This window comes from Arachis hypogaea, chromosome 8 (assembly GCF_003086295.3).
Source record: "Arachis hypogaea cultivar Tifrunner chromosome 8, arahy.Tifrunner.gnm2.J5K5, whole genome shotgun sequence".
NCBI classification, from domain to species: Eukaryota; Viridiplantae; Streptophyta; class Magnoliopsida; order Fabales; family Fabaceae; genus Arachis; species Arachis hypogaea.
The window spans coordinates 27,541,828-27,559,387 of record NC_092043.1 but is presented as its reverse complement, the minus strand read 5'-3'; the positions used below and the strand labels follow the sequence as shown (position 1 = coordinate 27,559,387).

General features: G+C 34.2%; 2 protein-coding genes across 3 annotated transcripts; both read right to left on the bottom strand.

Moving 5' to 3' along the window:
- Window positions 1-10,922: 10,922 nt before the first annotated feature.
- On the bottom strand, window positions 10,923-12,624 carry LOC112706722 (methyl-CpG-binding domain-containing protein 7). Of its 2 annotated transcripts, none has more exons than XM_025758159.3 (6): window positions 12,343-12,624; window positions 12,150-12,263; window positions 11,938-12,066; window positions 11,746-11,859; window positions 11,421-11,663; window positions 10,923-11,237 (listed from the first exon to the last, which is right to left on the bottom strand). In XM_025758159.3, the coding sequence occupies exons 1-5, from the start codon at window positions 12,541-12,543 to the stop codon at window positions 11,448-11,450; spliced, it is 774 nt and encodes a 257-aa protein (XP_025613944.1). In that variant the 5' UTR covers window positions 12,544-12,624; the 3' UTR covers window positions 10,923-11,237; window positions 11,421-11,447. The 2 variants fall into 2 exon arrangements, with proteins under 2 accessions (XP_025613944.1, XP_025613945.1); XM_025758160.3 differs by having other exon boundaries at window positions 10,923-11,229.
- Window positions 12,625-15,348: 2,724 nt separating this feature from the next.
- On the bottom strand, window positions 15,349-16,661 carry LOC112705166 (uncharacterized). The gene is made up of 2 exons (XM_025756018.1): window positions 16,432-16,661; window positions 15,349-16,012 (listed from the first exon to the last, which is right to left on the bottom strand). The coding sequence occupies exons 1-2, from the start codon at window positions 16,659-16,661 to the stop codon at window positions 15,349-15,351; spliced, it is 894 nt and encodes a 297-aa protein (XP_025611803.1).
- Between the last annotated feature and the right edge of the window lie 899 nt (window positions 16,662-17,560).

Genomic DNA, 17,560 nt, shown 5'->3' with positions numbered 1-17,560 from the left:
GGTATCGAAGCTCGGCATTCTGTAAGGTTTTGCTGGTATAATAGATCGGGAATTGTTTCTTTTCTCTTTTTGCAACAAGGGCGGAGCTTATAGCCCAGTTAGTGACAGATAAATATAAGAATAATGGCTCCCCTTGTAGGGGGGTTTGTAAAATTGGTGATTTTGAAAGAGTTTCTTTGATAGTTGTAAATGCTTGTTCACATTCATCAGTCCATTGGAAAGCTTTTTTGTTTTTTAAAGTTTGGAAAAAACATGAGGGTTTAGAAGCTAGGCAAGGTAAAAATCTAGAAAGTGCAGCAAGTCTCCCTGTTAACCGTTGGACTTCCTTGATGGTGTGGGGACTTGTCATGTCTAAAATAGCTCGGCATTTTTCTGGATTTGCTTCAATATCGCGGCTAGTGAGCATGAAGCCGAGGAATTTACCGCTTTGAACACCAAATACACACTTTTCGGGATTTAACCGCATGTTGTATTTTCTTAGCTGTTCGAAGATTTCTGTGAGGTCATCAAGGTGATTTTTGCCGAACTTTGTCTTGGCGACCATATCGTCGACGTAGACTTCAATGTTTTTGCCGATTTGTTTGGCGAAGATTTTGTCCATTAGGCGTTGATATGTTGCACCTGCATTCTTAAGACCAAATGGCATGACCTTATAACAATAGTTTCCATATTCAGTAATAAAGGCTGTCTTATTTTGATCGGATGGGTGCATTTGGATTTGGTTATAACCAGAATATGCATCCATAAAGCTGAGTTTTTCAAAACCAGAGGCATTATCAACTAAACAATCAATAGAGGGTAAAGGGTAGGAATCTTTGGGACATACTTTGTTGAGATCGGTGAAATCAACACACATGCGCCATTTACCGTTATGTTTTTTAACCATGACGACGTTCGCCAGCCAGGTTGTGAATCTGAGTTCTCGGATGAAGCCCGCGTTGATGAGCTTCTTGGTTTCTTTTAGGGAAGCCTGTTTTCGGCCGTGGCCGAGATTTCTCTTTTTCTGTGCTATAGGTCGGACAGATGGATCTAACGCTAGCTTGTGTGATATGATGGATGGGTCGATGCCTGGCATATCTGCTGGGGTCCAAGCAAACAGGTCGGCATTTTGTTGTAAGAATGCTTGGAATGACGTTTTTTCTTCTGAGGATAATGTTGAGCCGACGTATGTGAATTTGTCTGAGTTTTCTGTGAAATAGATTTATCGAGGTCTTCTGTTGAGGTTGGCCTTTCTAGTGTTCCTGCTCTGGGATCAAGGTCGGCCAGCATGTGTTGGTCGTTCATGTTGTTGATATTGTGAACCTGGGCTTTTGTGTTACGGTTAGGTCTTTTGAGACTATTGTTGTAGCATTCCCTGGCTTCTCGGGCATCGTTGTGAATGGTTGCAATTGTGTTGTCCTGCAAAGGGAACTTAACACAAAGATGAATTGTAGATACTATAGTGCCAAACCTATTTAAGAAAGGTCGGCCAAGTATTAAATTATAGGGACTGAAACAATCAACAACCAAGTATTGAATGTCTGAAGTTTTTGACGAGGGAAACTTACCGAGTGTGGTTTGTAACCACACAGAGCCCATAACTGGGACTCGCTCACCTGAGAATCCTACCAAGTCACCAGTGGAAGGTTGGATGACATTACTGCTTAGTTTCGTTTTCTGGAATGTTGAGTAGAAGAGAACGTCGGCGCTGCTGCCTGGGTCGAGCAACACCCTTTTAACCAGGAGATCTCCGAGCTGTAGGGAGATTACGACGGGATCATCCAGATTTGCTACGCTATTGTCATGATCGGCTGTCTGGAATGTTATCTGTGGAGATGTTGGCAGCGGCTGCTGTTGACTTTGATCGGCGTTGATGGAAAGTATAGCTCGGTAAGATCTTTTTCTTGCCGAGCTTGTGGCTCCGCCACCTACAAAACCTCCGGAAATACAATTAATTGTACGTGTTGGTAGTTCAGGATGGCTATTGTTCAGTCGGTCTCTATCTCGGCCATGTTGTGTAACCGAGCTTTGGTCTCCTGAAGTAGGTGCTCGCCGCTGCATGTGGCCGCTGATGTATTTGTCGAGGTGACCCTGCCGAGCTAGTCGCTCTAGTAGGTCTTTGGCGATGACGCAGTTGTCGGTATTATGTCCGTGCTTCTGGTGGAAGGAGCAGTATTTTGATCGGTCAGTGCCTTTTGAATCTGGGTAATTGCTAGATTTTCTTGGTGGCTTGATTAATTTCGAATTCAATATCTCCTTTATGATATCATCGTTCTTGGTGTTGAATTTGGTGTAAGTCTCATATCGTGGCATTGGTTTGAAATTCTTCTTGCTGTCCCGTGTTTTGTCATCGTCTCTATGGTGAGGCTTTTTCTACTTTCCGAGCTTGTCGGAGTTCTTCGATGTCGATCTGTCCTTTAGCTTTTTCACGGAACTCGGCAGTAGTTTTTGGTTTGGCCACAGCAATAGTTTCCTGAAATTTTCCAGGTCATAATCTGCTTTTTATGGCGTGTAGTTCCACCTCGGGGTGGAGGTCGGGTATACTCATGGCTATCTTTGTGAAGCGCGTCATGTAGTCTTTGAGGCTTTCGTGCTAGCCTTGCTTGACTGTGTTCAAGTAATCGGAGTCATGTAGGTAGATGGTTGATCCAGCAAAGTACTCCTCAAAGGGTTTTGATATGTCTCAAAATCGAGAAATGGAACCTGCAAGCAAAGAACAAAACCAATCAAGTGCAGGACCGTCTAAGTGAGATGGAAAATAATGACATAAAACTTTATCAGATGCACTGTTTACTATCATTATGGAGGTGAATTTCTTGATATATTTCTTCGGATCACCTAACCCATCATAGGGAGTTAGGGTGGTCGGCAGAGTAAACCTTCGGGGTAGCATGAAGTTCATCACCTCCGCCGTGAATGGTCCAAGGGAACTTTCCTGATCGTCATTTTCTATGTTTTTCTGAGCTTCCTCATTATGTTCGGATTTCTCCTCTTCCTATCGAGCAGTGTCTGAGACATGTGTTGGCTCTGACTGCTGCTCGGCTTCTTCTGTCTGTTCTTGTCGGTCATTGTTTTCTGTTCGATTGTTATTTAAGTTGGCAATTTGATTTGCCATTCTTTGGTTCTCTTCAGCCACGACTTGTCGCAACTCGATCACCATCCGGAGCAATTCGGATGGCGAGGACAGGTTGTTCAGCCATGACTTCAAAACGGGAATCTCGAGGCTGATGATATAGAGAGAGGTTTATACTTTCGGCCTACGGTGGGCGCCAATTGTTCTTGTATGGATACCTGGAGGGAGAGCTTAGTCTCTGGGAGTCAACGCCGAGCTATTACCTTCGGTGCCGACCTTTAAGCCTAGTGACAATCCGAGCTTTTACTCCAAGAGAGTGTCCAATCGCGTAGAGCTTTGAGCAAGAAACAGGGGGGAGTGTACCTGCAAGGACACTCCGAAACTTAAGTTAGTATTGAGAATTCAATGTATCTTTTAGGATAGGAGATCACACCTTTTTATAGGTGATAATGTACAAATCGATTATGTTCCTGCTTTATTGTCTGTATTAAAGAGCAATAATTAGGGTTTGGACGTTTTACTTTTGTGAAGCAGCCCGCTAGGCTGATTTGTAATGTCACTTTTTAATAAATGACATTGATTATTGATTAGTAACTGTAATGCCGATTAATGACGTAAATTGCCGAACTATCACGCCAATTTCTTGGGTAACAATGTGAATAATGTCGAGTTATGAATAATAAAGCCGATTTATGATATTTAAATTTGTAGTGGCCGGACCAATATATATATATATATATATATATATATATATATATATATATATATATATATATATATGTTTTATACCATTTTAAAATTTATGTGTCGAATATCTTTTGTATGTGGCTGTACATCATAGGTAGCTATAGAAAGAAACTATGGTAATTATGTGGGGACAACTAGGGACTATTGTAATGACGAAGCACTTGCAATAAAATTTTATGGTTAAAAGAAAAAAAAAAGAAAAAAAAAAGCAGTTGCACTTTGGTGAGCACAAAGGCAAAGGAGATTAGAACCGCTTGTAGTTATTTTAATGTCATGGATGATATCATTATTCTTCGTGAGTCCACCATATAAATATGATGATGATAAGATACCACTCCCACAAGGCCATAGATATATACTTTATTGATCACTAATGTTCTGGATCGGACTCTAAGCTTGCTTCCCCTTTTCGGCTTTTCCCCAGTCCCTTTCTTTGGAACATATAAATATTTTTCAGGTTGCATTTGGACCAAGTAATTCAACATGATAAGTTAACTTCTCTCTGGCCCTCCAAAAAAAAAGTATATATGTGTGATCAATTTAATAGTTTAATTAGCATTATCTGCTCATGATGTCAAACTTACGGAATAATGCAAATAAATTTAAGGCCAAATGCCACTATTTCTTCAATTACTAATGCCTCCAAAAATGTGTGTGATGGAAAATTTAATGATAGATTTTATTCAATTAAAAAAAAATATTAAATAATTGGTCATAACAATCGTATGATTAGTCACCAAAAAAAAAAATCGTATGATTGGATGACACAGTCTAAAACTTAAGTGCATAATGACCATTGAGCCCTTCTATTTTATCTACTTAATATACTAAAACTGAGTTTTTTCCCAACTAATAAGAGTGACGTGTCAATCTCTTGTGAGTCCGTTTTCCTTCCAAAACGAATGAAATTTTTCATCTATTCTAAATTATTTTATAAAAAATACCTTTATTATAATTATATTATTATATTATAATTAATATTTAATAAATAATATATAATTATACTAATTTAGGAACATATCTTCATTATAATTATATCAAATCACTATTTAATGCACTATTAAACTACTTATAAATTATAATGCGTAATTACTGTACATAATAAAAAATTGCCTTAATAATAAGTAATTTACATCTTTATTTTTGTTTTACTAAAGTCTATAAATAATATTTTTCTGTGGTACATGAATCTAAATTTAAGAGTCAACTCATAATTTTATATTTAGTATTTTTTTTACTACTTCATAAAATAAGAATGTATTTTTCGTTTTTTATTGAAGTTGGTCCTTTTAAGGTACAATTTATAATTTTTTATAATATTTTTCATATACTCATTCTATTATATTATTCTTTTAATAATTTATTAATTGTTGTTACTCTAAGTTATTCTTATCGTCTAATGTTTCAGTTCGATTGTCTTTTACCACAATCGTTTACAATGCATCACATCCATGAAATACCTCATCGAGTTGTTTTCACTGATTCATGTTCCAACTACATGGATGTAGGCGTTCAAAGAAGGGGTAATAATCTCTACTTTATCGAAGGATGGTTGGATCTACTCACCTATTATGACCAACCTAATGGAATGTGGTTAAAGTTAGCTTTCTTGGGAGGAGCTCAATTTTTTATTGAGGAATTGCATCCACGGAATTGCATCCACGGAATTTTATAGGGCAAGTTCAAGTTCCATCCCCTCTATGCTTTTTTACGTCTGCCCGAAAATCTTCAAAGTGGAGCACATAATGAGATTGAATTCTCTCGGTTTAAGTTCAGTTTTGCTAAATTCGTGACAAACTCGGATATGCAATTTCAACGATTGGTAATATATTTAAATTTTCTTATTTTAAGTTGTTCTTTTGCATGCATACAATGCCATTGAGAGGAATAAGGGTTAGTTTGGTTTCTCGATGTGGCAATTCTATACCTTGCCGCATTGCATGGATAGCGGATAATGAAACTTATTTAACAAGAGGATGGTTTGAATTTGCACGAATTCTAAATGTTGATATTTACGATGTTATTTCAATTAGTTATCGTTACGAGAATGACTCTATATTATAGGTGACTAAGAACTAGAATAGATTCAATGTTGTTTAAGTAATTTGGTTTTAATATTAGTATTTGATTAAATTATAATTAGAAAATTTTAAATTATTGCCTCAATTTATATATTATGAATATTTTTCGTGGACGTACTATTTTTAAATAATTTAATAATTAATAAAATGAAGTGGTGACAAATATATTATTTAAATTTATTTTTATCCTTTATTTCTTTATTTGTATTTTCATTATATTTGACAAAAAATCTCTACCTAAACATATAGTTTTCGTTGACCTAAACACAATTTAGTTGCCAATAAAAACTAATTTTATCTATAAAAAATAATGAAACATGTATCTTTTGATATTATATTAATATAGTAAGTAGACATTATGATATAATAATATCTTTAACTGTATTATAATTAGCTCATAAATAATGTATAATTATATTATTTTAGGAAACTCTTTTTATTATAATTATATCAAATCAAAATTTAATTATGATAAAACATGTTAATTATAATTATATCATAAAATTATAATAATTACGATAGTTATGTTATATATTTTAATCATTTATGTAAGTAAATAAACTAAAAAATCATGACGGTAAATAAATAATATAGAATAATATTATACATTTAATTGTATTATAATTAGCTCATGAATAATGTATGATTATATTATTTTAGGAAAATATTTTTATTATAATTATATCAAATTAATATTTAATATATTAGTTAAATTTATTTTTTATATAACAATAATATTATAATTTATATCACTTTTTAAAACTCATTCTTACAAATATTAGCATATAATTAATATAGATAACATATATATTTAATAAATATCTTTATTAAATTAATTATAACGATTAATACAAGATAATCTCATAAGTATAACCTAATTATAGCAAGAATTTTCATAAAAATAATTGACTACTAATTTGAATATAATTGATATAGTTAAATTGATACAATCGATAAAATTGAGAATATGTAGCAATTATAGCAATTATTAAATCAATTATAATAATAATTCGTGACTTCATATACAGTAATTTTTGAATTATAATTGTCACATAATTATACTTGAATATTATTTAATTTTAGATGTTTTATAGGTAATATTCATTATCACATGAATTATCATCATTACTCAATAATAATAATAATAATAATAATAATAATAATTTTAAATTTATATAATTAATATAATTGATATGGTTCTAATTCTCATTTCGTATGTAATAATTTTATTAATATGTATTCACAGTTTTAATCAATATATAATAATAATAATATTATATGGACATAAAATTAATTAGTTAACAAATTGAATTTAGCTTATGGATTTTTATTTTCTACTCAAATTTTTAATCATTAGTGATTTTATTTTTTATATTTACTGTAAATTTTGACTATAAAAAAATTAGTTTTGATTGTTTCCTATTTTATTTATTTACAGTCATAATTAAATTTGATATAATTATAGTAATATAAAGCTGCTTCATATATAGCAATAATATTATAAAAAATATTATTGCACGATTGTAGAATAAAAAATAATCATATATATAAAACGAAATAATTATAACAAAAAAATTAATACATGTAATTTAAATGTTTTCAATAGCTGGTAACATAGAGTTTAACAAAATATAATTCAAATATTTTTTTATTTATGTATATGTATATAATTATATATATATAATTATTTAACAAAATTAATATATACGTATATATAAATAAAAAAATTATTATAATTTCTAAAAATTATACATAAATTTTTTTTCTCAAATAAATTTATTTTAATTATATTACAATTAGCTCATGAATAATGCATGATTATATTAATTTAAAAAATATCTTCATTATAATTATATCAAATTAATATTTAATAAGTTATTATACTACTTATAAATCATCGATATTTTTAATCATTCTAATTATATCAATTGATATAGTTCTAATTCTCATTCAAGTGCAATAATTTTATTAGAAAATAATTGATGCACACATTAATAGTGACCTACCCATTTAATTTGATATCAATTAGTGGACAACAACAACAACAACAACAACAACAACAATAATAATAATAATAATAATAATAATAATAATAATAATAATAATAAAGTCTACACGGTATATGCATTAAATTTTAAAAAGATAAAATATATTTTAAAAAATTAGAGTATTAATAATCAATTATGATTAATATCAATATCAATAATTAATTTTATAATTATTTTTTTTTACTACTAAAGACTATATATAGTGTTTTTCTTTTTTTAGAATAAAAAAGGTTGTGGTTCATAACATTTTTGTAAAGTTATATCGTATGAACACAAGATTAATTAGATAACAAATTGAATTTTAATTAATATGTTTTATTTTCTGCTCATATTTTTTTATTAATTATTTTACTTTTTATATTTACAGTAATATTGAATGTAAAAAAAAGTAATATTCAATGTTATCTATTTTATTTATTTAGATTCATAATTAAATTTGATATAATTATAGCAAGTATCTAGGATTAATAATAACATGATAGTATCATTTTAAGTTGTATAACATAATAATAAAATGTAGCAATTTATGTATGCTTCCTATATAGCAATAATATTATATATATTTATATATCTCCTCTTTTAGCTCTTTCTTAAAAATATTGGCATATAATTAATATCCATAACATATATATTGAGTAAGTATCTCCATTGAAAATATTTGTTAACTATTACCATGTATAATTAGTGTGTGTGTGTGTCTATATATATATATATATATATATATATATATATATATATATATATATATATATATATATATATATATATATATATAAAAGGATTAATAGTGAATTGTTACAATTATTTATCATCTAAAAAATTCGTACCTCACATATAGAACTTCTTCTGTTTATTATTTTTCATACCTAAAGGATACTAACTACGATTCTATCAACAGTATTACCTATGATAGATTATGTAATGAAAAAGTTTGAAAAATAAAGGCAAGAATTATAAGGTTATGAAAAGTCTCATCCAAATTTGACAAGAACAACACGACTTACATAGAAATGGTTCTTATGGATGATAAGGTAAGTTGATTATTTTCCATGATTCTTTCAAGTGATGCTAGGTCCATTTTATAAATATTTTTTGTTTATATTTTAAGTTTATTTGATAAATAAATCCTTGCACGAATTAAAAACAGTGCGATTTTATAGATTTATAAGTGCGTGCTAATAGCCTTTATATTTAATTTGTTTTAGAGTGTGATAATAGTCAATATGTTTGTTAGTAGATTTAACTATTACTATATTATTTATGATCACATTCAGTATATATGTCTGATTTATTGAAGAAAGTAGATTATTAAAATTGATTAATAACTATTTTAGAGTTAATCCAATTAATACTAAATTTAAAAAAAAACAATGCATAACATATTAATTTTTTATTAATCAAATTATTATAATTTAAATTAATTTTAAAAAATAATTTAAAATTATAATTTCAATCTTATCACGTACATGGCACGGGTAATTACACTTGTTTCAGTACTAAATTTAAGCATATTAAGTACTACTTTTTTTTTTGTTCTTATGTTAAGTACTAAGCTTTGTCCTTATACTATTAATATCTAAAGTAAAGTATATTTTTTGTTCTTGAAATTCGGTAAAAATTTAAAAAATATCTCTAAATTTTATTTTGTTTTAATTTTGTCTCAAAAGTTTTCAATTTGCATCAAATATATTCTCGACGGCTAAATTTTCAAAAAAATTAAAACCAATCTAACAATAATGTATGAAAATTATGCTTAATTTGCTTGTGTTAAAGGGTGTTTTTATGGAATTGTTGTTAAATCGGTTTTAAATTTTTTGAAAAATTAACCGTCAGGGATATATTTAATGCAAATCGAAAACTTTTGGAACAAAATTAAAACAAAATAAAACTTGTGGATATTTTTAAAACTTTTGTCAAATTTCAAAGACTAAAAGTATACTTTACCCTAATATATATTAAGTACTACTTGGATTATATATTAATAGTATAAGGACAAAGCTAAGTAAGGTTTTTTTTTTCTACAGGTACAGATACAGTGGCCGGTAATGAATAATATTATAAAAAAGTTGAAGGCTAAATTAATTGGTAGCAAGTTGCATATCCCACATTGGAAGAGAAGAATGCATCACCAAAAAACAAATAATCAGTTTTTTTTTATATATTACACTATATAGGTCTGCATTATTTATTGTTTATTAACATAAAGTTTACTACTTATATTTGCCATGTTGCTTGGCAGGTCAACGATCTCCTCCAAGGAGTTTGGACTGCATATGCAAACTTGTTAAGGATGATTAATTGACAACCGCTGCACGATTTGTGAATAACACAGTATGATGCCAATGACACTATCATCTAGCAGGTATGGCACTCACAATCGCCGAGATGCTTGGGGTAAACTAGTCAACTTTTAAGCAAATCACTTGGCAATGTTTGGAGTCAATGGAGAAAAGGGCGAGTTGCCGCCTTCCCCTTGGTCCTCATCCGAAGCCGAGATGTACACAATAAAATCCAAAAGTTTGGGAGAATGCAAGGCCTCCCTAATTGCTGCTGTGCAATCGATGCAACTCACATTATCCCGTTTTTATCTGCGCTTAGGAGAAACACTCAGGTGGCTTCATCAGAACAATAAACATAGCATGGTTTTAATTTGCAGGCAATAGTGGACGCTGACATGAGGTTTATGGAGATATCCACTGGCTGGCAGCTATAATACAAGATTGGTTAGAGTTTGAGGAATCATATTACAAACGCTGCGATGAAGGTGAGAGATTGAACAGAAAGAAGTTGAAGCTATCATCTGAAGATGGTTATCCTCAGACTATGAGTAGAAATCCACAAACTACAAGAGTTAATAATTCTTGTTCACCATTGAATTATGTTAAATTATCTTCACCATTCAAGCTTATCAAATTTCAAAAAATATAGACATCACATTAGTTTCCATATTCTTAACGTTTAGTTTGTTAGAATAATCATAGTAACACCAAGAAAAATAGAAGACACGTTCATATACAACACAGGTTGCTATATCAGCAAAAGTTATAATTAGCAACGAACTTAAATAGCTCCATCAACACAGTCCCTAATCCTTAAGCAGATCTATTGTTTATCAAGTTTCACCACTCCGATCCTTATCCAAGTGAAATAGAGTCATGTAGACAGAAAATACATCTTTAAATCTCTATAATCAGTGAAATAGAGTAACATCCTCTGCAGCATAGGCTCACCAATATGTCCTTGTAGTGCTTCGTGTCCCCTAACTCTGCTTCATTTACCCTCGCACTCTCCCAAATAAATCCTGCAATGCTGAATGGAAGAAACAAATCACTCTCAGTTCCTTTGAAAGAATGCTTGGACTTAACCGAAAGAATTTAGTTTCTATGCACAGTCAATATAAAACTCTTTTACACTGAGAATGTAACTGCATTTTACAATGTAAGTTCATGAAAAGTAAACTCATAAGTAGAAGCTGATAATATCCAACCTTACCATTGTCATTAAGTCCATTAATAGATACTATCTCTTATTATGGATTGATAATACAAATGCTTCCGACCATTTCAGCTTCTCAGATTCAGCCACAACAGAATCATTCACTGAAGGGCTCCAGAAGCCGCCAGGACCAGAAAGAACCCAGGTTACTTTCTCTGGTGGTGGTGGTAAGTTATGAATATAAGATCTGTTGTCCTTCCCCGAACCAAATTTGTTTCGAGAATCAGATTTGTCAGCATGCTTGGTAGAAAAAAAAAACAAAAATGAAATTCAGTTAGAGCAGTGAATCAGTAGCCATTTCTCATTCGGTTTTGAAACTCACCGTAGATGGAAAAGAACATCTCAATGGTTCTGGAGTGGCTTTATGTTGCATAACCCTGCGGTAAGTAGTGAAACCACAATCACTTTGATTTGCAGTGGCGGATTTCATCAGTGACTGAAAAGAAAGCATAGATTGTTAGGTACTGAATTTTTGATGGCACTGCATGTGCATAATAATAAGTGAGGAAGTTACATGAGCAAGTTTAGTTGGTGTTGGTGGCCCCTTGAGCGTATCTGTACATGCAGATGCAGTTTGACCTGATAAACATCTTTCTACGTTTCTCAAGGAACGGAACCGTTGCTTTTCAGTGCCAGTCCCAGACTGCATAAACAAGTTTTCGAAACATGAGAATTTGAAATGGCAGAAATGTAATTGAAGAATAGAGAAGAAGGAGAAGGAGTAACCGTGTTTTGATGATGAGAGATGGCGTGAAATTCGGTTGTTTGTGGTTCGAGTAGGTATCTCTGGACAGCGACGAGGGAACGGAATTTCTTTCCGGTGCCAGGCTCATGGTAATACTGATCAAGAAGAAATCAAATCAAATCTGAGAAAGGGATATGAATGGAAGAAGAAGAAGAAGAGAAGAAGGGAAGGTACCTTGTCAACTATTGTAGGGTTAGCGAGACGGGGCTTTCGCTCGATAATCCAACCTTGAGGAAGAGTGAATGGATGTTGATATTGCCGTGGTGAGAAGCACACTATCTGCATTTCCATTTCCCTCTTCTCTTCATCATCTTCTTCTTCTTCTGCGAGTACGTTCCGCCTTTTCCGCAAGGACTTACGGGTCGCCATCGCCATGCTGTTGTGCTCTGCCGTGGCGGTAACTCTCTCACTCACGCATTTCGTGCTCTTCTCTTCTTAGCTGCCTCACACCAAATGGGCCCAATCTCATCTTTTTCTACGACCCAAATTAATCAGCCCAACTCCAGTCCAAAAAGCGATTAGCCCAACTAAAAAAAACATTAACAAGAGAAATAATCCCCCTTCATCATCCTTGCTGTCAACTTGCGGCGTGTCCAACTCATTCGTTACGCCAATGACCAAACTACACGCCATTCCATATTTTTTCATTACTACCCTTCACAGCATCACTGGTCTCTTCTAATTTTTTTTTTTTTAAAACAAAGAGCTCAACATAATACGGTAGAATAATCAAATAAGAAATAAAATAACAACTTAAAAGTAACACAATAGCCATTAAAAAAAATCATTTTGTCATCTCCAGCATAGCTATTAACAGTTAGAAAGGTCGACACTTCTCCACTCGTTATGGTTCATGACAGTTATGTGAATAATTTCTTCAAAATCTTTGTTTTTATTCTGAAATATCCTTCTATTTCTTTCTAATCAGATATTCCAAACGATCGTATAAAAGCATCTCAATCGTTGCTCTCTATCCTCTTTACTCCTCGACTCCTCTGTCCAATACAGAAAATGTTCTTTCATTGTACCTGAAATAGACCATTGTTGGCCAAACATTGATATCCAAGCACTTCACACCTGTCAAGTAAACTCATAGCATAGAAACAAGTGTTGCACATGTTCCACATCTCTATTACATAAAACGCAGGCGTTATCTAGCTGGTTAATGATCCCAAGCCGGCTTAACCGTTTCTTTGTATTCACCCTACCTATCAGGACAAACCAAGCAAACAGCTCTACTCTTGATGGGACTAACCCCTTTCAAATGGTCTTTGTGTAGCTGTAACTTGTAACCTCCTCTGGCGTATCGCCTCCTGCAAAACCTGAATAAATGAGTTAGTTGAATAAACTCCTAGTTTATCCTATTTCCACACCACCCTATCCTCTCTGTTAATTACTAGTTTCATAGGTCTCAACGCCTCATGTAATTAACCCAGTAGTCCCAACTCCCATTGAAAGAGCTCTCTCCTCTATTGGAAGTTCTAAATCCACTCTAACCCGTCCCAGAACTCACAATCCCCTATAACAGATCCACATTGGTTTGAAATAGAGAAAAGCCTGGAGAACCAATCTTTTAGAGACCCACCAAGCAACCATATATCCTCCCAGAACCGAGTACGACGCCCATCACTAATCTCCATGGATAAGCCTGTAACCATCTTCTCCCTGATACGGTTATTCGTTATTTGTAACTGTCAGATATCCTTCCACGGACCTCCTCTAGAAGGTAGAGCTTGAGTTGACAGTAGCTCATTAGGATTCAGATTATAATAAGAACAAACCACCTTCTTCCACAACGGACAATCTTCCTTTGTGAACTGCAACCACCACTTAAACAACATAGCTGTGTTACGAACCATAGAATCACCAACTCCTAAACCGCCTAGTTTTTTAGGGGCATATACTACTTCCCATCTTACTAATGCCATGCCATTGCTACCATCCTCCTTGCTCCACAAGAACCTTCTTTGTAGTGAAATCAATTTCTTAGCAACAACTCTCGGCATCTTGAACAAACTCAAATAGTACACTGACAGACTATTTAGAACGGATTTAATCAGCACTAACTTTCCAGCTTTATTTAGTACTTTGGCTTTCCACAAACTGAGCTTCTCCTCCACTTTGTCTATTATAGGCTTCCATGTCTTCACCAATCTCGGATTTGCACCTAAGGGAATACCCAGGTATTTGACTGGAAGCGAATCAACCTTACAACCCAACAATTGGAACATACTCTAGATCCACTGATCGTCGCAATTTATCAGAATCAAGCTCGACTTGTCAAAATTAATACTGAGCCTGACATCAACTCAAAGCATCTCAATAGTCGCTTGTAATTCCTAATAGTTTCCTCCTCTGACGGGCAGAACAGAATTGTGTCATCAGCAAAATGAAGATGTGATAGCACTATACTATCTCTCCCAATCAACAATGGTGATATACAACCATTCCTGACTGCCTCTCCCACCATTCGATGTAGTACATCCACAAACAGTACGAATAAGAAAGGAGAAAGCGGGTCACCTTGTCTCAGACCTCTTTTCATTTTGAACGGCTTGGATGGCGACTCATTTATCAGAACCGACATAGATGTTGTGATCACACAATCCATAACCTACGATCTCTATCTATTGCCAAATCCCATCTTTTGCAATACAATGTCCACAAAGCTCCACTTGACTCTATCATATGCTTTTTGGAAGTCAAGCTTGATTATTGCTGCCTCCTTCTTTCTCAGTTTGATCCAGTTTACAGTTTCACAAGCGATAAGTGCTCCATCATGAATTTTTCTTCCTTTTACAAATGCACTCTGAGTTTCCCCTACTAACGCTAGCATCACTGATCTCATTATCCTAACTAAGACCTTGGAGATAACCTTGTACACGCACCCAACCATGCTGATAGGTCGCAAATCTTTAATCTCCCTTGCCCCAATGAACTTAGGTGCCAATGCCACCCAAGTGATGTTAGAGTCTGCCGGCAACCTTGATGTCTGAAAGAACCCTATCACTGCAGCCATGAATTCAGACCCAATCTCACCCCAACACATTTTAATAAAATTCATGTTGTACCCGTCACTACCTGGTGCCTTAGAAGACTCACAGTCCCACACAACCTCTCTGATTTCCTCAACTGTTGGCAGCGCCTCCAAATTTAAAGAGCCTTCCTGCTCTATCCTACTCACCAGACCGTCTCTAAACCCACCATTGGAGACCTCTCTTGGTGATATAAATCTCTGTAGAACTCTCTAATAGCAATTTTTAGTCTAGCTTGATTTCTGACTAGTCTTCTGTTAATTAGCAGCATATCAATCCTATTATTCCTCATTCTTGCTGAAGCTATGTTATCGAAGTATCGTGTATTTTTGTCCATCTCCTTTGCTTGCCGAGACCGAGACATCTGTTTCCAATGAACTTCTTTTCTGACATACCACCTCTCACAGCAGGTAACCAGCGCCCTCCTCCTAGCCTCCATCGTTCCATCGTACATCCCATTGCTTACCAAATCATCAACCTTCTTGATTTCTTCCTCAAACTTCGTAATCTTCTTGTCCATATCCCCAAAATGAACCTTGTGCCATTTTTCTAACGGAATTGTCAAAACCTTCAACTTGTCTGTGAACTGTATCTCCCTCAAACCTCTCCACTCCTCCTTAACCATCCTAAGAAAGCCTTCATGTGTAAACCAAGAATTTAAACTTCGGAACGGACTTGGACCTGCCCTCTGCTTCATGACTTCTAGAATTACAGGATAGTGGTCTGACAAACACCTTGGGCCACCGCGTATCCGGGTCTCAGAAAACTCCTCTAACCACTCCAAACTAACCAGAACTTTATCTATACGACTGCAAGACCGTCCCTGAAACCATGTGAACTTGCAATTAGGGGTGTTCAAAACCAATCCAGACCGAATTAAATCGATTAACCGAACCGAAATAATCGAGAACCGAATTAACCGAAAACCAAAAAAACTGAAAAAATTTTATTTTGTTGTTTTTTGTGCGGTTCGGTTTTGATTATAAAAATTCTAACCGAACCGGTTCGAAAAAACCCTAAAAATGACTAACCCCACCCCCCAAACGAATGAAGCTGCTGCATGCTGCGCGAGTGTGAGAGCGTCCCCCCCAGCCGTCCCTGACCCTAACCCCCAAATCCCCAATCCCTAACCTGCACTCTCTAGTCTCTACTACTCAGTCGCTCTTGCTCTCTCTTCTCCAAATCCCCAATCCCTAACCTGCGCACCCAAATCTCCCCAATCTCTTACTACTCAGTCGCTCTTGCTCCTCCGAATCCCGACGCCGAAGCCTTCCTCTTCGCGGAGACGCCACCCACTGACCTAGAAGGCAGCACAACACTGACCCAGAAGAGAGAGCACAGCACGACGCCGTCGCCCACTGACTCAACAAGGCAGCACAGTACCACGCTGTTGTCGTTGAGACGCCACCACCCAACGCCAGCAGGTTTCTGGGTTCTCCCACTCAGCACCACGATCATCAGTTCAACCCACTCCCAGCACCTCCGAGTCTCCCAATCAGCCTTCCTCCCAAGTCAATATGGAGCCCGAGCCACCGATTCGGGTAATTTGCTGTTTATTGCTGTTTACTAGTTGTTTATTGGTGGTTGTTTACTGTCAATATGGAGTCCGAGTCAATATGAACCATTTGTTGTTTACTGGTGGTTGCAGTTTATTGCTGTTTATTGCTGTTTATGGTTGCTGTTTATTGTTGTTTAATTTGAACCATTCTAAGTCAATATAGTTGCTGTTTATTGCTGTTTAATTTGCTAGTTATTGAATTATTGTTCAGTGTATTGGACCAGTGTATTGTTCAGTTTATTGTTGATAATTTGGTATTGCTGGATTGCTGGTTATAGATTTATTTTTCAGTTTATTGCCTGATGCTGGTTATTGATTTATTGTTGAATGTTGATAACTTGGTAATTAGTATTGTTGGATTGCTGCTGGTTTATGGTATTGCTGGATTGCTGCTGGTTGATAACTTGTTGTGTTTCTGGCCTTTTTTTTGTCATTTTCTTTTATGAATTTAATTTTGTGTGGTGTTTGTTTGTTGCTTCTGGTTCACAAAGGTTTTAGTTTTATGAACAACTCAATAATTACATCAATCCTTATTTTTAAATTTCGTATATTTAAAATTGTTTTGTATATGTTATAATATGTGTACGTTCTTTCTGACCCAATCAATTAACCCCCTAATTTTAAACATTTTGTTAATTCTAAAAGTGAATTGAAAGAGAAAAAACTTTTTTTCCTCTCTTTTTCAAATACACATGGTCTCTCTGTTTTAGTATCTTACTGGTTAGAATGGATGGTAAGAGTGGATAATGGTCATTTATTATTTGATAATAGAAGGAGGGGTGGAGGCGATCAATTTGAA

What these genes read in the sequence shown, in the direction of transcription:
- LOC112706722 (XM_025758159.3), bottom strand. Translation starts at nt 12,543, where the DNA reads ATGGCGATGGCGACCCGTAAGTCCTTGCGGAAAAGGCGGAACGTACTC. An exon ending in TCTCTCATCATCAAAACACG is followed by an intron (nt 12,067 to 12,149) that starts GTTACTCCTTCT and finishes TTGTTTATGCAG; the next exon opens with TCTGGGACTGGCACTGAAAA. An exon ending in GATGTTCTTTTCCATCTACG is followed by an intron (nt 11,664 to 11,745) that starts GTGAGTTTCAAA and finishes TTTTCTACCAAG; the next exon opens with CATGCTGACAAATCTGATTC.
- LOC112705166 (XM_025756018.1), bottom strand. Translation starts at nt 16,661, where the DNA reads ATGATCGTGGTGCTGAGTGGGAGAACCCAGAAACCTGCTGGCGTTGGG. An exon ending in GGAGCAAGAGCGACTGAGTA is followed by an intron (nt 16,013 to 16,431) that starts GTAAGAGATTGG and finishes ACGGTCTTGCAG; the next exon opens with TCGTATAGATAAAGTTCTGG.